This window comes from Haliotis rufescens, unplaced genomic scaffold, assembly GCF_023055435.1.
Source record: "Haliotis rufescens isolate VD_foot unplaced genomic scaffold, xgHalRufe1.0.p SCAF_13, whole genome shotgun sequence".
Lineage (NCBI taxonomy): Eukaryota > Metazoa > Mollusca > Gastropoda > Lepetellida > Haliotidae > Haliotis > Haliotis rufescens.
Window position 1 is genome coordinate 3946054 of NW_025963813.1, and position 22124 is coordinate 3968177.

At 41.9% G+C, this 22124-nt stretch overlaps 1 protein-coding gene across 2 annotated transcripts in view; it reads right to left on the reverse strand.

Moving 5' to 3' along the window:
• The window catches only part of LOC124152364 (kinesin-like protein KIF20B), a 57889-nt gene that overhangs the window by 19512 nt on the left and 16253 nt on the right, over positions 1–22124 (reverse strand). For both annotated transcript variants that reach the window (XM_048394093.1, XM_048394092.1), the window contains exons 16-28: positions 21749–21838; positions 21077–21166; positions 20707–20799; positions 19667–19792; positions 18016–18145; positions 8254–11453; positions 7413–7565; positions 6776–6956; positions 5511–5636; positions 4713–4931; positions 3673–3791; positions 2630–2734; positions 2235–2363 (exon numbers count right to left, since the gene is read on the reverse strand). In XM_048394093.1, coding sequence (XP_048250050.1) covers positions 2235–2363; positions 2630–2734; positions 3673–3791; positions 4713–4931; positions 5511–5636; positions 6776–6956; positions 7413–7565; positions 8254–11453; positions 18016–18145; positions 19667–19792; positions 20707–20799; positions 21077–21166; positions 21749–21838 — 4761 coding nt within the window. The remainder of the gene's footprint in view (positions 1–2234; positions 2364–2629; positions 2735–3672; positions 3792–4712; positions 4932–5510; positions 5637–6775; positions 6957–7412; positions 7566–8253; positions 11454–18015; positions 18146–19666; positions 19793–20706; positions 20800–21076; positions 21167–21748; positions 21839–22124) is intronic.

Genomic DNA, 22124 nt, shown 5'->3' on the forward strand with positions numbered 1-22124 from the left:
TGGGTACATACAAGTGTGGTGAGTGGGGACATACAAGTGTGGTGAGTGGGGACATACAAGTGTGGTGAGTGGGGACAGCATCTTGGGGGACATACAAGTGTGGTGAGTGGGTACATACAAGTGTGGTGAGTGGGGACATACAAGTGTGGTGAGTGGGGACATACAAGTGTGGTGAGTGGGGACATACAAGTGTGGTGAGTGGGGACATACAAGTGTGGTGAGTGGGGACATACAAGTGTGGTGAGTGGGGACAGCATCTTGGGGGACATACAAGTGTGGTGAGTGGACAGCATCTTGGGGGACATACAAGTGTGGTGAGTGGGTACATACAAGTGTGGTGAGTGGGGACATACAAGTGTGGTGAGTGGGTACATACAAGTGTGGTGAGTGGGGACAGCATCTTGGGGGACATACAAGTGTGGTGAGTGGGTACATACAAGTGTGGTGAGTGGGGACATACAAGTGTGGTGAGTGGGGACATACAAGTGTGGTGAGTGGGGACAGCATCTTGGGGGACATACAAGTGTGGTGAGTGGACAGCATCTTGGGGGACATACAAGTGTGGTGAGTGGGGACAGCATCTTGGGGGACATACAAGTGTGGTGAGTGGACAGCATCTTGGGGGACATACAAGTGTGGTGAGTGGGGACATACAAGTGTGGTGAGTGGGGACATACAAGTGTGGTGAGTGGGGACAGCATCTTGGGGGACATACAAGTGTGGTGAGTGGGGACATACATGTGTGGTGAGCGGGGACAGCATCTTGGGGGACATACAAGTGTGGTGAGTGGGGACATACAAGTGTGGTGAGTGGGGACATACATGTGTGGTGAGTGGGGACAGCATCTTGGGGGACATACAAGTGTGGTGAGTGGGGACAGCATCTTGGGGGACATACAAGTGTGGTGAGTGGGGACAGCATCTTGGGGGACATACAAGTGTGGTGAGTGGGGACAGCATCTTGGGGGACATACAAGTGTGGTGAGTGGGGACAGCATCTTGGGGGACATACAAGTGTGGTGAGTGGACAGCATCTTGGGGGACATACAAGTGTGGTGAGTGGGGACATACAAGTGTGGTGAGTAGGGACAGCATCTTGGGGGACATACAAGTGTGGTGAGTGGGGACAGCATCTTGGGGGACATACAAGTGTGGTGAGTGGGGACAGAATCTTAGGGGACATACAAGTGTGGTGAGTGGGGACAGCATCTTGGGGGACATACAAGTGTGGTGAGTGGGGACAGAATCTTAGGGGACATACAAGTGTGGTGAGTGGGGACAGAATCTTAGGGGACATACAAGTGTGGTGAGTGGGGACAGAATCTTAGGGGACATACAAGTGTGGTGAGTGGGGACAGCATCTTGGGGGACATACAAGTGTGGTGAGTGGGGACAGCATTTTGGGGGACATACAAGTGTGGTGAGTGGGGACAGAATCTTAGGGGACATACAAGTGTGGTGAGTGGGGACAGCATCTTGGGGGACATACAAGTGTGGTGAGTGGGGACAGCATTTTGGGGGACATACAAGTGTGGTGAGTGGGGACAGCATCTTGGGGGACATACAAGTGTGGTGAGTGGGTACATACAAGTGTGGTGAGTTGGGACAGCATCTTGGGGGATATACAAGTGTGGTGAGTGGGGACAGCATCTTGGGGGACATACAAGTGTGGTGAGTGGGTACATACAAGTGTGGTGAGTGGGTACATACAAGTGTGGTGAGTGGGGACAGCATCTTGGGGGACATACAAGTGTGGTGAGTGGGGACAGCATTTTGGGGGACATACAAGTGTGGTGAGTGGGGACAGCATCTTGGGGGACATACAAGTGTGGTGAGTGGGTACATACAAGTGTGGTGAGTGGGTACATACAAGTGTGGTGAGTGGGGACAGCATCTTGGGGGACATACAAGTGTGGTGAGTGGGGACAGCATTTTGGGGGACATACAAGTGTGGTGAGTTGGGACAGCACCTCATCCTGGGGAACATACAAGTGTGGTGAGTTGGGACAGCACCTCATCCTGGGGGACATACAAGTGCGGTGAGTTGGGACAGGACCTCATCCTGGGGGACATACAAGGAGGGGATGCTGATTGGGGACAGAAAAGTGGGGCGAGTGGGTACAGTATCTTGGGGCAACATATGGCAACATATGGGTGAAAGAGCGAGTGACAAATACCAACTTATTTGTCAATTTGCCCAGTAATAACAAGACCATGTTTCTGCAGGTTAATACCTTGATGGTGACCGTCTGCTTGTCCTGCTTGTCCTGCTTGTCCTGCTTGAGTTGTTTGATCTCCGCTGCCTGTTGCTTCATGAGTGTCTCCAGACTGCCAACCAGCTTGTCTCGCTGTTCTCGCCATGCCTGCTCATGGCACAGACAATCACTTGGTCAGACAAGGATACTTATCAGGCAGTTTCGTGAGTTTGGCTACTTCTCTATAAGGCAAACAAACAGTGCCATGTGACCTGTGACCTGTGACCTGTGGACTCTTCAGAATGTCAACACCTGAATTTGTTTCCCATTTTATTGAAAGAGATTAATGAACAGCAGTTTCCTTGAAATAAAGCTATCATCTCCAAATTGTATTTAGATTTGGCTTGCCTGGCATGAAAAGGGACATAACTCACCTCCATCTCATGGTCCTTGTCGGTAACATGTTTCCTCATATCTTTCAGCTGATCTTCATACTTCTGGATTTCTTTCTCAACCTTCCGTAAATCACGGTCTTTTTCCTGCATGAATACAGCAAAACATGCACTTACTGAACTTGAGGATTAGGATCACAAAGGGGCATCCTATTGAAGTGCAAATTCCACAGACCCCTGACACAAACGCTGATGTGTCCTATGACAGCAAGTTGCAAGTAAAATGTCATCTGAGGGACAGACACGGCTAGTAGTCTGTTAGTCCAAGACTAGTAACACTTTGGAGGGACTAGTCAGTTTCTCCCAAAATCTAATTATTTTTCATTAGCCACTTGTGTGAAATTAGCTGCAGATTACCAAAGGAGTTTACCCCTTCTCCATATCCTACAATAAAACACTGCAGGGATAATAAACCATTATGTACAGCCCCTTCAAGGATGTTCAAAAAATCTACAGGCTTTACAAATATTGACCCATATTTAGATAACAATGACTACTTAAATACTCGGCAAAGTCAGATAATTTCATTTCGTTAACAAGGGGGTTTAGTTTGATATCTCTCGGATTTTCTCATAATTTTCACATCCATTATCTGAACTTTTTTCTCACAATACTGATTGTCATATCTCTCCCACTTTGGAGTGTGATTGTTTATCTACGTTGCCCAGCTACGTCTATGGGGAACAACCTGCACACTTCCCTCTAAAGAAAAACACCATCCAATTTATGACACATGTTCGAATCTCCAGAAAGGATGTCATGATAAAACACTGTTTTATGGTGAAATGAACCAAGCTTCGTTCTTCTTTGTTCTTTGCGATATATCAATAGCTATCTTTTATATGATCATAATATCTATTTGGTAAATTGGTAAAATACAGTATTCCAGAAAATGTCTGTAATGTTATTTTAAGTTTCAAATTGTAAACTTCAGCATTCCAACTTCAACTTGATGATATCAATGGTAGATATCAAACTACTGACTTACTTATGTTCATCCAAAATGTAAGAGACATCTATCTCACCCTAAGCTTCAGCTTGAGGTCGTCTATCACAGCACTCGTCTCAGCCTTCTTATCATCCACATGCTTCTGAACATCCTTGTCATGAGAGCTCTTCAGATCCACGATACCCTGACGCTTCTCTACAAAACACAGGAACAAGGGAGACAGTGTTACAGGATCTCTTGTTTATGACTCTACAGTAGACGAGAGTTCAGGAAATGTTTGGGAATATTCTCTACATGTCTACATGTGTATGATATTTATTGGCATACAGACAAACATGTCCTGCTCTGGCCTCACCATGAAATATTGGAATACACATGTATTCTGTAAAGATGACAAATACGAGCACACCTCTGACTAAAGATGACTATTTTCAAAATAGTATTTTGGTCCTCAGCAAATGTTGAGTGGTTCTAGTATATTATCCTGCTTGAGAAAAATAAAATATATTTGCCAGCACAATTTCATGCACTGATTCCTGTATTCATACTCCACAGAGATCTGTACTCAAGCAGAGGTTGTAAAATATCGCACAGCTCACCATCAAGTATTCTCAACGTTCATATGATCCCTAAAACAGTGACAACCGATGGGTGTCAGTGGTGAGCAAGGGTGATGTGAAATAGGGTGTAACGTCACACTGAAGATTATTGCACGTATATAGCGTACTGCATGTACGTGTGTGTGGCGACTTGTACTAGTCCTGACTAATGCCGGTTTTATAGTTGCTAGCCAACTGAGATACCGATCCGCGGTTTAACATGTTTACCCCACACAGATACAGAATACAGAACAGCCGACTAGTATTTGTTTCATCCCCTTAATGCTGCGCTCCAGGCAGAGTATCAATAAGTGCCATCTTTTAAGGTCTTTAGAATGACAGGAACCACCGACCTTCCTCTCTCCATTTGACCATGGGGGTAAGGGGAGGAAGTTGGGGAAGGGTGGTCACAGGAAGAGGAAGTATGATTCATCAAGTGACTTGTGGACTGGCAGGCACGTCTTCTCATTCCCACCCACTCTGATAATGTTCCAGTGTTGTAGACAAAAGGAGTTACCTGCAAGGGAGCGTTCCAGGTCCTTAATCTCAAGGTTGTTCTCTTTGATGATGATGTCCTTCTGATTCTTCTCGGATGTCAGTTTGTCCACCTGTCGCTTCACCTCATCTCTCTCCACCTCGGCCTTGGTCAACGACTTCATAACATCCCTCAACTCCCGACTTGAGTCTCCTCGCTGATCCAGCATCTTTCGGTACCGCTCCGTCATCTTATCTAGCTCTGTGGGGATAGTATATGACAAACTATAATAAGCATGATGCCACACTGAAGTTGAGTGGTAAACCAAATGCACATTTAGGACAAGTGTGAGTTAGTTGGCTTGAACAGTATTTCAGTTATATCACAGCGTGTCAGCTTAATATGGGAGGAAAGCCTGAAGTGATGCAGGTCTCAAATGTTTACCACCTGTGTGAAACCAACAAGCACTTGTAAGGTGCTGACAAACCCAGAACCAATCTGGGTGATCTGAACAGCGAATTGTGTCACCACCTGTGCCATACTGATCACACAACCTGATCTTGCATGAATCTTGTTGTCCAATATATTGTTATTGGACAGGACTGTTTCTCATTATTCTTGAAGAACGGGTGAAGCTGAGGACAGTATTTTATGGGTCATTGAGCATTTACAACTTGTCTGACTTATTTTGTGTCATAACAAGGCTGGGTGTAAATGAGATCCCTCCAACTGGAATTATTATTTATTCCACTTCTGAACTGAAAATGGGTCACAACTATCACGACTGACAAATCTTCACCCAATTGAAAGAGATGGGATGAGTGTCTACTGTGAACATACCCTCTGATAGTGTCTTGATCTCAGCATCCTTGTTGTTGAGTACCTTGTCCTGGGCGGCCATCGTCTCCTCCTGGTCCGTCAGCGCCACCTTCAGCTGCTCTATCACATGCTCATTGGCCCGGGCATCTGCAGCAATAGTAATAAGGGCATCATGAATTCATCTTTAGATTTTCATCCCAGCCCACCTCAATACCAAACACTCCGCCTCATTTATCAAGAAAACTACAATGTGTGTCCCTTCTTTCTTTGATGAGTGAGTGAGTGAGTGAGTGAGTGAGTGAGTGAGTTGGGTTTAACGCCGCTTTTAACAGTATTCCAGTTATATCGCGGCGTGTAAGCTTAATGTGGGAGAAAAGCCCGAAGTGATGCAGGTCTCAGTCGTTAATCACTTCGGTGAAACCCACGAGCACGGGTATGGTGCTGACAAACCTAGAAACATAATCGGGGCGAACCGGGATTCGAACCCACAATCATAGGTTTCTGGCGTGCCCAAGGGACGCAACTCTGCACAGCGAATTTCTTTGATGAAATTTACCATATACATGTACGTAGTCCAAACCAAACTTCCACTTCTTGTTTGGTTTGTTTGTTGTTAACACTGCACTCAGCAATATGCCAGCTATATGACCCTGATGACAGGGGTCTGTAACTAACTGAGTCTCTGACCAATCAATTACCAAACGTTCATGGATGATGTGAATCACTTCCCTTGACACTTAATCTACATAGAGTGAGTGAGTGGGTGAGATGGGTTTAACGACGCTTTTAACAGTATTACAGTTACATCGTGGCGTGTCAGCTTAATGTTGGAGGAAAGCCCGAAGTGATGCAGGTCTCAGAAGTTTATCACTTTGGTGAAACCCACGAGCATGGTGCTGACAAACCTAGAAGCATAATCAGGGCGAACCGGGATTCGAACCTACAATCATAGGTTTCTGGCGTGCCCAAAGGGACACAACTTTGCACAGAGAATCAGGGCACCTTAGACGACTGGGCCACCCGTGCTACACAGACACCTTGAACATTGTTTTAAAAAAAAAAATGAAAAAGAAAAAGGCTCCCACCATGTTTTGATAATTCTAACTTTTAATTTATTGCCAACCATAATAGTTTCTTGTTAGAAATTACAATGATTGTAAAACCTGTTATCTGGGCCTTTAATGAAATAAACATTGGTATGTTAGTGATATCACTGCAAAAAGAATATTGTATCCCTAACACCAGTCAAAGAACATGGGGAATCACACAACTGGCACAATACACACCTCGAAGCACCACATCAAACTTCTCTCTCTCAGCATCTTGGCCTCTCCTCAGGTCCTTCAAGGACAAACTTCTGACCTCAAGCTTCTCCGTCTTCCGTCCAAGGTCAAGCTTCAGCTGCTTGATCTCCTCCTTGAGGTCACTCGTGGTCGTCTGCTCTCGTGACAGCTTCTCATTCTCTCTCTAAAGAACAATCATAGGAGTGAGTGAATGTTCGTTTTATGATGCAGTGTGCAATATTCCGGCAGGATCAGGGCTTGTTAATAATCATATTTGGGCCAGGCTTACTAATGGTGGATAGCATGAGCAACCACCCACGCCATTGGGGCTGATGGAGAGACACATCCATGTCACATTCTATTACTATTTGATCCTCTTTAGTTGTCTCTTCAGCGACAGAAACAGTTTCAGTCCAGAAGTCCATATTATGATAACATACAGCAAAACCTTTAAAACTGCAGTTTGGCAAGGTCAAAAGGACAGGTACCAGTTTTAATTGCTGCTTTTACAATACAAAAAGCATGGGTACCGAGAACCAAATCTGCCCCTGGATGCCGACACATTGCAAACACAGCCAGGGTGGAGAGAGACATGCCTTCAATAACCTGAGATCCTGCTCAACTCTCACAGACCACTCACCTTCATCATGGCGACCATGTCCTGAGCCTCCAGAAGGGTCTGCTGAGTAGATGTCAGTTGTTCCTCCAGCTCAGAGATCTTCTCAATGTTCTCCTTCATGGAGTTGCTAGCCTGCTGCAGCTGTTGGCGGAGATTCCTCTCTCGATCCTGACTCTACACACAACATTGATAAATACCTATAGAATACTTCAAAGTAAAATCTTTTTTAATTCCCATACTTCTTAATACAGGGAAAACATGTCTTATGTGATTGAAAAATAAGACCAGACCAAGAGCATATGGGCTGATGCCATGTTCAGCTTCCACAGACATCTACAGGATTTCAGATTGGTAAATTCTGAATGTCATCCAAAATGGCCTGAAGATTTTTTTTCAATAGCCTATCAAAAGTTCATAACATCATGAAAATGTCCAATTGCCATTTGTTCCTAGCAAAATCACTGCATCTTGTATCTTGTGTATATTCAGTGAACTTCTTTCTGTTCGACCAGTATTTTATAAAAGGACCAATAACTCATGCACATGTGCAACTAAACATCAACATTCGCATTCTATCACACTCTTCCATCTATATGACAATGGCCTGTAAATAATCGAGTATGGACCAGGCAAACCAGTTACTGATTTCAAAAGCAATGTCCCACACCATCAGGGTATGATAACACGCAATCAACCAAATCATTGAGCCTGACCATCTGAGCCTCCCTCAAACACTCACCGTACTTTCCACACTTATACAAAGCTTATTTTACATGTCACTAATATAATATGGAAAAAGAGCCAACTATCATTTCCTTTAAGAATACTGACTGAAAGTTATGAAATGTATATGTAGCATTACCCTTTGTAGTTCATCGTGGACCAATGAGTCAGTCGATGCTGTTGAAGAAGATGACATCCTCTCTCGGGAACTGTTTTCCAGAGACTTGTCAAGATTGTGAAGTTCTTGCTTTTTCTTGGTAAGTTCACAACTAATGTTCTTCACCTCTGCTTCAAGAGTCACAACCTTAGACTGACATTCACTAAACTCATGCACACACTGTGCATGTTTATTTTGCAATGCCTCATATTTATTTTCAGAGTCCTCTAACCTCCTAACCAGATCTCTGTCAGTTGTCTTAGTTGGACTTAACACAATATTCCCTCCTTGACTCCGCTCAATTTGTCTCTTCAACCCTTTGATCTCGTACTTGGCGTTCACCAACGCACACTCAACCTCAATCTTCTCCTTTCTGAGCCTGCGAGCACTACCAGGGGCAAGGTCATCATCTGTTTTCATGGATCCCACCAGATGCTGCATCTCCTGGTTCTTCTTGCGTTCTTCATCAAGTTCCATCAGAATATCAGAAGATGTTTGGTCATTTGTGACAGTCTTTGTTGTGGAGTTCGAACACACTGAGTCACATTTGTCTCTGACTTGACTACTTAGTCTTAGAACTTCCTTTTCCAGACTAGCTACCTTCTCCTTAACTGAAGCTAGCTCCATCTTTAACTGCTCGCCCTTCTCTTTAGCAGACTGTAACTCATTCTGTAGCTGCTCGTTTCTGACTTCCATTGACTTCATTTTCTCTTCCAGACCATTCTTCTCCAACCTAACCGCTCTCAAGTCTTTCTCACAAATTTGAAGGGTTTCTTTCAATTGGTCACACTCTTTTTTTTCCTTTTGAATTTCTTCCTCAGCCACCTTCATCTCTTCATCCAGAGTCTGTTTCCCATTCTGTGACTGTTCCACCTCATCCTGGAGTTGTTTCAAGTCGACCTCCATTACCTTCTTCTTTTCCTCAGCATCCTTCAGAGCACTTTGTTTCTCAATCAGGTCAGTTTGCACTTCCTTCAGGGCACTTTGTTTCTCCATCAGGCAGTTCTCCGCTTCCACTCTAGCTGTCTCTGCGCTTTTCAGGTCAACTTGGCATTGTTTGAGGGCCGTTTCTGTTTCACCCCTTGTTTTCTCAGATCCTTTCAGGTCATCTTGACACTGTTTTAAGCGAGCTTTCATCTCTTCCTGTTCTTCCTCTGCATTATGCAGGTCATCCTTATACTTCAAGTGAAGAGTCTTCTCCATGTGTAAAGCTGACTTAAGTTCTGCAATGTCTATCGATGCCTCACTGAGCTGGGACAGCTTTGCATCATTTGATATGATTTGTTCCTGCATGTTTTTATAGGACTGACGAACCAGTTCCAGTTCATGTTCTTTAGCGCTCAGTTCAGTCTGAAGTTCGGATATTTGTATCTTCATATCCTTGAGTTGCTGCTTTGACTTTTCTTCATGACTCACCATTGTTTCAGACATGGAAAAGATTTCCTCATCCTTCTGACTCAGAGCCTCCTTGGCCTCAAGTAGTCTCTTCTCTAGCACTGATGTCTCGGCAGTCTTCTCATCCAGACACTTCTGAATAGTCCTGATTTGCTCACCTTGAGCCTTCACAGCATCTTGTATGTCTAAAGTTTGGTGTTCCATTTCCTCCACAACCTTCTCTCTGTCCCCGAGTTGTTGCCGAGCATCGTCTAATTCACCTCTCACTTGCAACAGAGTTGCTTCATGTTCAGCATCTTTCAACTCTTGTGATGACTTCATTTCTTTGAGGGATGAAGTTAGATCCTTATTCTCATTTGCCATCTTCTGAAGTTGTCCCTTCAGTTCTGACACTTCTGTCTCTGATGAATCAGTCTTCTTTTTCAAATCCTCTATCACATTTTCTCTTGACTCCAGGTCCGCCTTTAGGTTTACCATCATGTCCTCAACATTCTGACAACTAGCACTTCTTTCAACTGTGTCTTTCTTCAAAGCTTCAATCTCTGCTACAAGTTCACTTATCTTGTCCACTTTGCTTTTCAGTTCTCCATCCTTCTGTGTCATAATTCCACTGACCTCTTCCCTCTGAGCTGCCAGCATGTCTTCAGTCTTTTGAGCATCTTTCTCTTTCTGCATGTTCAACTCATTAAGTTCTTTTTTCATGGCAGACAACTGATTTTGCATACGATTTAGCTCCTGGTCTTTTTCAGAAATTACCTGTTCCAACTGTTTCCGCTGAGCAATTAGTTTATTCTGCTTTTCCTCCTCCATGTCCGACAACTTCTGCACAAGCATCTTCTCTTGCTTATCTGTGGAGGCATTCAGCATCTGCTTCAGTTCGGAGTTCACCATTTCAAGTTCCTCAACAGACTGCTCCAGCTTTTCAATCTCTTCAATTTTCTGCTTTAATTCATGATCCAATTCCTTGACTTTCTCAACCATAGATTCCTTCCCTTCCACATGGCCAACAATTAGTGAGTCCTTTGCTGCAACAACTTCAAGTAAGTTTTCCTTCTCCAAAGATAACGAGTCTTTCTGCTCTGTTACTGTTTGAAGTTTTGATTTAACTACTTCCAGAGAGCTAGTAAGCTGTATCACACTTTCTTTCTTCTCTTTCATTTCCTGGACAAGTTCCTCTTTCTCCATTTTCACATTTACAGAGCTTTCAGTAAGTTCCTTCATCATGTCTTCCTTCTCCTTCAGAGTTGTTTTTAGCTCCGCCTTCAGCTCCGTCACAATGATCTTCGTCTCCACATGATGACCACACTCCACCTCCAGCTTCTTCTCAAGGTCAGACACTGATTCATGTGCAATGTCCAGAGTCTGGGTCAACTCACACACGGCCAAGCTGTTCTTGTCCAGCTCATCCTGCAGGTCTTTGATCTGACGAAGAAGATGGTTCTTGAAGCCCTGATCATCTTCTGTTTTCTTCTGTGGTGTCTTTTTGGGTGTCTTCCTTGGAGACTTCTGTGGTGATAATCCTCTGGATTCTCGGAGTTGTGCCTTCAGTTCAGTCATCTGGGCTTTATATGAGGCTATTTCTGCATTGTAACCATGGATGAGTGCCTGGTCACGTTTAGTGGCATCGTCTTCCTCCCTCTTCAGTCTTGCCTTCAATGTGTCAACTTCGGCATCTTTCTTGGCCAGAAGGACACTGATATCTGATTCATGGCTACCACCTTCAGAGGTGCTGGAGTCAAGCAGAGCCTGTAGTTCTTCAACTTTCTTCACAAGCTCATCATTTTCACCTGTAACATGAATCAAGTCTGCTATTTGTAGGACAAAAAAAATACACAATATTTCACAGGTTGTATTTCAAACATATTAATACCTCCCTGAAGAAGTAAGCAATTATCATAATTAGTGCAGGGTTGATAGGTTTATGTTTCTAATGCAGAAATATTAAATAGAAATTCTTATGCAATGACCACTAAAAGATGGATGAACTTATATTACTGGGACTATTAGTTTGCTGGTTCCTGAAAAATACAGTAAAAGAATGTAGTGTCAAAGTTGAAGGGATACTTCGAGTTATCCAAGGTTCGAGACAACCAAATATGAGTAAAGAAGGAATACCAGTAGTCTGATCTGTGTGCAGAGGGCAATATTCATCATCGTTTCTTTTTCCCCCACTCAGTTATATTCCAGTTACATGGCAGCGGTCTGTAAATAATCAAGTCTGGACCAGACAATCCAGTAATTGATATTGTGAACAACAATCCTCACAATCAACCAAGACACCAGACTTCTCGATCGATTTATTTGACTCATGAATACAAGTTACAATCAGAATGATTATTATTGCTGGGGACCTATTTCAACCTGGAAGCCCTACGGAATATTCATCATACAGACTTCTTCCAATGTCGTCACCAAAGGGTTGGACCTATTCTAATCTGTGAGCTAAAGGAAATACGTGAAGAGCATTCTTTGACTAACATCTCAACTTCCCAAGGGGACCATGGGTGTATGTTTTTGGTTATGTATGTTGAACCACAGCAGGAGGCTTTGATGCAGTGGCTCATATAATTTACTCCAACAAAAAACACTTTACACAACAGTGCCACCACAGTACCATTACCTCCAGATTTGCACAGACAACTGGATTCACGTATTTTGAGCCAGCAGTGAAATGTGCCATTTGCACAAACCTGTTCACCTTATACAAGGACATTCATGTTTCTGTGGAACTGTAGTACTTTCTTTTAGGCATTTGTTCTTAAAAATGTCCCTTTATATATATTAACGTTGTGTCACACGTTGCATCAGGCTTGGGAGGCAAGGTACTGTTACTTCCACATTTTATTATGGACAGTTGACAGCATCTTCCTGAGGCAAGAGAGTTATCAGACTGGGCACCAACATTTTGTTTGAAGCAAATGCAAGTTAACTCTCTTGCCTCGGGAAGAAGGTTGACAGTGAAAAGAACTTCAGTTGAAAAGGATTTGATAGTGTGATGACAGCAAACACACAACATTTATGTATTTGCAAGATTTATGGCGAGTTGTGGTTTTCTGTATAACTGAGTGAGTGAGATGGGTTTAACGCCGCTATTAACAGTATTCCAGTATATCGCAGCTTGGCAGCTTAATGTGGGAGGAAACCAACAAGCACGGGTATGGTGCTGACAAACCTAGAAACATAATCGGGGCGAACCGGGATTCGAACCCACAATCATAGGTTTCTGGCATGCCCAAGGGATGTAACTCTGCACAGCGAATCGCGGCGCCTAAGACGACTGGGTCACCCATGCCCCTATAGTGTAGAAATGGAATGTATGGAACCTAAAGCGGGTTCTGGTGCACCTAGGTGATGCTACACCTTTGGGCCTCCCTCAAGTAAATGAAGTCCTGCACAGTCCTCTTCCTGAGGGAAGGTAGTTAAATGACAATTCCAGTTTCCACCCTTGCTGAACTGGGCTGGACTTTAACGTTCCCTTAAGGCGCCACCAGTGGCTATTATGAGTTATGTCCCTCCTATGGACCAAGAAGATTCCACTTGCATTTGCTTCAAACAGAATGGCGCCAACCAGTGCATGTGGATTGCATTTGAGCACCTTGATAACAAACACGAACAGATTCCAGCATGGCAGTTGGCTATTCCTATTTCCTTATGTGATTTTGATGGGACTATGCCTTAACTGGTTAGTCAAGAGTTAGTTTAGTTTCAGAGATGGAATTGTCTCGAGTTGTATGAAAGCTGTGGTTACATACTTCTGATTTTTGAAAATTGAATGACGGCATTTAAATGGATGTAATGTTATCTTCAAACTGTCAGACAATCTGTCCTCTGTGGGATACATATATCTGGAAGGTCATACGATAATGTTTAAATCTAGGGCCAGATTGACCGACCCTGGTCAGTTAGTGCGAAAATATATATAAAAGACACTTCAGATTATGAATGTTTGCTATGTCAGAGTTGAGAGCTTTAAGTATGTCTTGTAGGTATAGTAGGATATGCACAATTGTTTTATAGATTTGATTTTTATGACATATTTCATGGTTATAAACCATTATTTTTTTAGATCATGTAGGGTAATTAAGAAATGTGTGTTTTTAAACTGAAAGAAGATGATATGTTTGTAAATATGTGAGTTGCGAGTCACACAATCTGAATCATAGTCATTGGGCTTATTAATGCTTTATGAGAAAACAGAAATTACATATCAAGGACCGCCTCTGTGGTCTAGTGGTAGTGCGTCCACCTGGAGTGCAGAAGGTCCAAGGTTCGATACACTGTCGCGTCATACCAAAAGACATCAAAATATGGTACTTGTTGTTACCCTGCCTGATGCTCGGCATTAAGGGGCTAATACAAGGACTGGTCGGCTCGGAGTTTGTATTCATGTTAAACTGCAGCACACACTCAGGTACTCTCACTCACTCTCTCACATCGCTATGTCAGTGCAATAATCTTGGACGCGACATTGAACCCCATTTCACCTCACCTCACATACCCAATACAAGTATTTTGTATCAACGGAGATCAGAACATCCTACATACTACACAGAAATAGTACAACGGACAGACAGAAAGCTGCAGTTGTCTCCCCTGCATGACAATTCACATCAACCTGGGAACTCCACTTATGAACTAACAAATTTAGCCTTGAATATTTTTCTATCTTGTTCAAACATGCTTCAACTTTCAAACATGAATAATTAATATCACTGCAAATTGCAACATGGAATTTAAAATTACAAAATAATTACATACAATTTGTTCACATATTGACAATTGTCTGAATCATTACAAAAGAAATGTGTTTCAATATTACAGTACATATCTACTTCATATTTTGAAAGTTGACTACGTGAAACCAGGCTGTGGAGTGTCCCGATTGGTGAATTACCTGCAATGGAAACAACCGTGGCCGCGGCCATTAGTTACAGCTTTCATACTTTGTACTGTCCACAGTCTGGAATAGAAAACAAACTCTCATCTTTAGTTCATCACATATGGAAGTGTTTATTTTAGAATCCATATATATCATACAAAATAATTTACACATCTATATTTACTTTAATATACACTCGCCAACCTTAAAGTCACACCAAACCATTGATATATCCGTCTTCGGACACACTGAGAGGTGACAGGAGAGGGAGTTTGGAGAGGGAAAGAAAGAAGAAAGTAACGGAGGGACAACAGGGGTAGGGGAGGGAGAGAGAAAGAGGAGGAAGAATAGAGGGGAGTTTATTCCAACTGAAATGAGGAAAAAGGAGAAATAGTTAGCCTTTCACAACAAAACTTGCCAACAACAATAGTTTTAACTCAGCATTGCAATGAAAATTCCCAGCTGAAGTATGTGACTTTCAAGTTGATGAGTGTATGATATACTAGAGCAAACATTCACAGCAGTAATGCCATAGATATAATATCACATTGAGGATGAAACAATAGTACTGTCAACTCAAGTTGTCCTCTGAGAAGCTAGAATGCCCAGCTCAAATAACCTGACAAAATCCCATGAAAAGAACTACTCTCCAAGGAGTCCAACAGGATATAACCCTTGACAAAACACCCTGGCAATAGGGGCATCATGTTACACCTACATTATGATACGATACACCTACATTATGATACGATACACCTACATTATGATACGATACACCTACATTATGATACGATACACCTACATTATGATACGATACACCTACATTATGATACGATACAATAGGTTTTGCAATTCTTGAGTCATGGTACAATATGTACTGCGATTTATTTTGCATAAAGTTCTCAATGATGCCTTGGCATGGATGACAAGCTATTACCAGTTTGTGTTAATTTTTAATGAATATTTCATCAAGGATCGTTCTTATAGTATTATGCAGATTCAGCATTATATTTTGTGATAGGCAGTAATGAAGAGACTCAGCAGTTATCATCCTGGGTTATCGCAAAACTTTGTAATATTCCGTTTTGGAATTTGATACAGAATAAAACCATGCATTGATACAAGGGTATCCTGCATCGTATCATATATTGTCAGGTGTAAATTTGTTATTCATCAATACATTAGTGAATCACAATAACCCCACTATGGAATGTATTGCACAAGGATTGCAAGGCTTTTTTAGCTTTGATTAATGAACTACAATACATTTTATAACAAACACATTTAACGTTGTAGCTAGCATATTTATCACGGTTACACTAAGCATAGTGAATATTCGTTGTAACACTTCTATAACCCTTCAAAAGCAGTTGGCGTGTACTGAAAAATCTTACATAACCATAAATGTTGAATTGTGTTTAATATCAAGTCATCTCCCTTCAGCCAATATGTCCTGAGGCACATTACCTTGGGAAATATATTCTGACGATGTAAATATGTACAAGCGTCAGTTTTTGCTTGTACAACCAGCATATATATTTTTGGTACCTTTTCAAGTTATCTAAAATTGTAAATAAATATGATAAATACAGCACTATCCTATAATATTCTTTGGTCAATAAAAATCCTCTAATCTCAATGAACTAAGACCACAATCTAATACTTTTCTAGACTCAAGAGGCCACCGATAGTCTAGGAGTGAGTGAGTGAGTTTGGTTTTACACCGCTTTTAGCAATATTCCAGCAATATCACGGCGGGGGACACCAGAAATGGGCTTCACACATTGTACCCATGTCGGGATTCGAACCCGGGTCTTCGGCGTGACGAGCGAACACTTTAACTACTAGGCTAGCCGACCGCCCCTCGATAGTCTAGGAAATGAAGACTTCCAGCTGTTGCAGTCTTTGATATATACCGGTATTGAATGATGGCCTGTGTTATGTCTGTGTACTATTAAAGACTAAAGAAAGAAAAATATCAAACTGTTCCCACACACAGACACCAGTGATATGACTGCCTTCACTATATGCTGAGAGTCACTGGCCAGTGCAAGCCGATCAGTAAACACCATAGAATGTATGGTAACCAAGCTAAGGCAACTACCTTAGTCCTTCATTTCTAAAGTCACCAGCTTGGACATCATCTCTGTTGATTCATATAATTGTCAATGCAGATGACTGAGTATAATTAGTTTGCAGGGTTTGTACAGAATTCCAGTCATAAGATGCAAGGCCTGTTATATGAAAATGTGGCAAGTTTCAGATCCTTCCAGTCAATTCATAATGGTAAACATGGAAGGGGTCAACATTGTGGTTACTTTCTCAAACAATGAAATGGTGTATCAAATGTTGCATAATTTACTCGAGGTGGGGACTTAAGGCCTTTCAAGGCACAAAATCAATTTTGAAGACCACATCAAGACATAATCTCAACTCAATCCTTTCCAAGCAATCTCAAAATTCAAGGCCCAGTTAAACTTGTAAGAACCCTGATAACACAACATTACAAAACTACATAAAAAACATATTCCTTCAAAGTTCTGGGACTAGTGAAAACATTTGGATTTTTCAACAGGACAAACATATATTGCTGGCATCTTTGTTTGTATGCTTGTTTCAGAAAAACATTCATTCTCATACTATTTTCTCTCCTGAATCAAAGCATATTACCCAAAACATTTTATGAAAATACATCTGTAAAAACTAGGTGTGTTTGAATGAGGTTACAAAGGTTTGTGACACGGCATGGATATACTGGACATCAGTGAGCACCTGTTAGCAACAAGTTCTGAAATGCCTGGCAACATGATTCAAACTTATACAAAGTTATACAAGTGCTTGACAAACCCAAATTCCACTTAAACCAGGCTGAACACTGATTCTTAGATTTCATGGACCTATCTGCGAATGGGAACACTGCATGTCCTATTGTGCAATTGTGATGCATCCACACAAGAAATAGTAGCATCCCTCAATTTTCCATACCCAGCTGAAAAAGGACTAGAATTTTAACCTGGTTCTGAGATTGTATTTCTGTTTGCAACCTGCGCCCTGACCAGACTTTCTCCTGAGTTTGCTACCGAGACTAATTCGCTTCTTCGTAACCTTCTCTTTCTCCTCCTTAACCTTCACCTCTTTCACTTTCTCCTCCTTATCTCTCCTAAACCTTCTACGAAAAAACGAATTCTCCTTCTCCTTTTTCTTAACCACTACCGCCCCATCTTTCTGTCCATCTTTAGTAGGAGTTGTCTTAAGTCGCAGAAGGCTAGTCTTAGTGTGTCGCGCCATCAGTTTCTGGATGGGCGTCACCATGACCCTGAGGACACGGTTCTGGTCCTGTTTGATGACATAGTCTGGTAACATTGACCTAGACTTTGGAGATATTGATCCCTCGGAGAAATCGTCGAGGGAGTCGTCATAACTGTATTGGGGATGAGGGGGAACAAGCTGTACTGGAGCCAGACTGCTACCTTGTATCTGGCTGTGTTCATCGACAAGGGTGGTGATTCTCTCATTCTTGCGTTGTAGTCGCAACTCCGTGTCTTCCATGGCCTGTTTGCTATCTTGTAGAGCCTGCTGCAACTTCTCTATGATGTCAGCCTGCAAACATTGGAACAGTGTTTTCAAGTTAAACAAGATGTTTGATTATATTGAGAATCTCACCCTTGTGTCTTTCGATATCAACACGAGTCAACAAAAGTTTCAAACTCTGTGGGTTACTGAGGATTTTCAACTTTTATCGACAAGTGTTGATATATTTGATATCAAAAGACACAAGGGTGAGATTCTATTTATATCCTTTTCACTTGTAAACAGTAATAACCAGTGTCTCAAGTGTTCAGCTGACCAGCCTCCGTAGCAGAGAGATTAGTGACGTAATTTGATCCCCACATCATGGTAACTGATGATATCACATTGGACAGCAACACATTGTGATGCAATTTCATTGTAGGGATATCTCCATCAATGATCTTACCAAAGAAATATCTCCAGTTTGGGATGAAAAATTTGTTTATTGCAACACGATTATCTGTACAGAATTTCATTAACAAAATAAAGGCCTTTTCAATGTTCAGGCTGTCTCCTAAAACTTCAAGGCCATGCAAATGAAACAGTTTATTACATCTACAGTAAGCTTACTGACATTGTGCACTTTATTTGTAAGATTTGGGTAAACTGGACTTTCATGCTTTCTGAAGCAGGTGATCATTGAAATTTGGAATAGGATAGATTTAGTAGATTTTAAAGGTTATTTTCCTTTAAACTATGATACATATATTGTTTGTCGTATGTGAGTTGTTTTATATCGTAATCCCTAATATCCAGCCACAAAACCAAAGATGATGGTCTGTAAATAATTTGAGTCTGGACCAGACAAGGTAGTGACTGACAACTATTGACATGGAACGATGACACAAGGAACCAAGTTTGTGAGCCAAGGTATTTAGCCCAATCCATTAAGCAGCCACTTAGCTTGCTGGGTATCTGGTCTCATCCAGAATCGCCACAAAGATTTGAGCGAGTGAGTGAGTGAGTTGGGTATAACGCTTATTGGTGCTGACAAACCTAGAAACATAATTGGGGAGAACCGGGATTCGAACCCACAATCATAGGTTTCTGGCGTGCCCAAGGGACGCTACTCCGCACAGCGAATCGCGGCGCCCTAGACGACTGCGCCACCCGTGCCCCCCACAGAGAATTGATTTGTAAGGGGATCTACATATGGTATGCATATACAGCTATATAACAAAATGTACCAGCTGCATCACAGCAAGGGCAATGATCAAGGTAAAGTGTTACACAATCAACAAAGTCACAGATTGTAACCACCAAATGCCCATATTTGCCAGCTGATACAATAAGCATGGGTCATGTTGTCGCCTGGTTTCCCTACTGGATGCAATATAGAGAAGACTATGACCTATTAATTAATGAACTATCTAGCAGGGATTTATTCGGAAAGGAACGGGCTAAAATTCTTAGTCTTGCATCAGTGTATTGAAACTAAGATGTTCTATTAAAATACCTATGCATCTTTAAAAATCCCTTTCAAAATGTTATTGAATTTGTCTGCCACTGGCAGATAGTTTTAAATCCAACAGTCTACTAGTATCTGGTCACCTGCTGACTAATCTTGTCCTCATCCTCGACCAGGGCCATCTTCAGCTTGTCAATCTCAGCCTCCTTCTGCTGGAAAGTCTCGCCAGCCTCTGTCAGCATCTCGTTCAGCTCGGTTATCTCATGCTCCTGTTATGTGCACAGTTGCAAATGAATTAGAACATAAACATTATATGTTTTCCAATTTGCAACCCGTCCTGACAACTTTTCACCAGTCCCGATTTCGAAATACTGATTATAAACTCACACTTTTTGACCACATGCAATACCTTATTGAAGAGGTGAGGTGAGGTCAAATGGGGTTTAACATTGCATTCAAGATTATTGCACTTATATACTGCTTGTACTAGTCCTGACAAATGCCGATTTTATAGTGCTGGCCCACTGAGATACCATGTCGCATTTCAAAATGAATACCCTACTCAGACACAGTATACTCCAAGCCGACCAGTCCTGTTTTAGCCCCATAATGCCAAGTGCCAGGCAGGGTAACAAGTACCATCTTTTGAGGTCTGTTGGAATCGAGGGATCGAACTCCCAACCTCCCACTTGTTTATTGGGCCACCGTTTATGGGAGCCCTTCAATCACATATTTTAAGTCAGTCTGTGACATATGAAGTGATGAAACACAGTAAAAACCAAACTGTCAAATACACAAAACAATGACAAATCCCACCGGCCCCTACATTAGCAAAAGACACCATTTCGGCCCCTGGTTAATACATGTACTAAGTTTCAATGAAAAAGATTTCACCGTTTTTATGTTATGCCCAGAAAAAGTAATACAGACAGACAGACCAGATGATGACTATATCATAACCCCCTGGCATTATATGTGGGTGGGATGTAAAGTTGAAGACCATTTTACAACAGGTCGCATATTGCTTATGGTGTAACCCCATTGGGTGACGTCATAGGACTGTATGACTTTGTCTGTGGATGTCACCTGGGGATTACCCTTTAACCCCTATTTTCATGCTTGGGACCCCAAATGTTATTCCTGTGTTCCCAGGACATAGCGCCAGGTTAACCTGCAATAGTACCTGCTTCTTCTGGATCTCCTTTGCTGCCTGCAGCTGCTGGCTGAGAGTCTCCAGCAGAACTGATTGTCCAACATCCGAGCTTGAAGCCAACGCCTGACAATACAAGCATTTGTTCTATTACACATTATATTATTGATATCATTGTATTCAGTATTTTGTATCATTCATGTAACTTAAGATCTTCATGTTGATTCATGGACTTGTTCATACTTTTAGCCTTTTTCACTTATTTGAAAATATTGTAAGTGTTAGGGAGACAAAGACAAGATGTCAGCTATCTATACATGTCTGACAATTATCATAGCAATATTTCAAGGTTTTACACAACTATAAAATTCAACATTTCCAGTCCTGCAACTCCGAGACCGACCTGTTTGAGTTGGTCCTGCAACTCCTCAATGGTTCCTTTGGCAACATCTAAATCTTTCTGAAGAGAGTACTCCACACTCTCCCGTTTGTTCTGAAACACAACACATTTGATTTGCTAAAAATTGTGCACATTAACATAGAGAAATTATCATATATAAAATTTCTCACAGGTGAATGTTTTGGCCATGTTATGAAAAGTTAAACACTATTCATGATACTTTTATGCAAAACTGCTAACATGGTGAGTGTTTATCCCATGTGTTTCTGTACTATAGTGTAAATTTGATAGGGCAATAAAAACTTTTAACAAATGTTGATATATTTGACAACAAAAGACACGACAACATCTTTCTCCCAACTTTCTCTCTTTGTAAACAGTACTAAGTAGTGTCCTGTGGGTAAAATGTATAGCTCACCAGCTTCAGTGGCAGAAAGATTAGTGATGCCATTTCATTGTGACATCATTGTAACCGATCACATCAAAATGGTCTGCAAAGCATTATGATGCATTTTCATTCCAGCAATATCTCCAAGAAGATATCGCTTGATCTCACCCAAGGGATAACTCCTGTACAAAACAGTTTGGCATGAAAAATAACATGTTGTACGAATGTCAGGATTCAAACCTGAGTGAGTAGGTGAGTGAGTGAGTGATCTTATAAGTCTGGTGTACCTGTCTGAGCTGTTTCTGTAGCGCTGACACAGATTCCTTGGTGATGTCTAACTCATTCTGTACCGTCTGTAGCTCACTGACTGCCTTTGTCTGGAAACAGAGCCATACATGTTGCTATTATTATCATTATTATTGCAAAAATGAACAATTATAATAATCACGCGAAATGCATAGCAGGTCTTGATCTCATTAAAATCAAACCGTAGTTTTCACTACCGCTAAAGAAAGATCTGAGGATATCCCATTACAGGTCATGTCAGAATGACCTTCGCGAACTTTGACTGACCAATGAAATGACCAACAAGAAGTTGACATTAACCAATAAGAAAGCAACTTTCTCGATCTCTAGGGTTCTAGTTTCAAACTGGCAACTTCA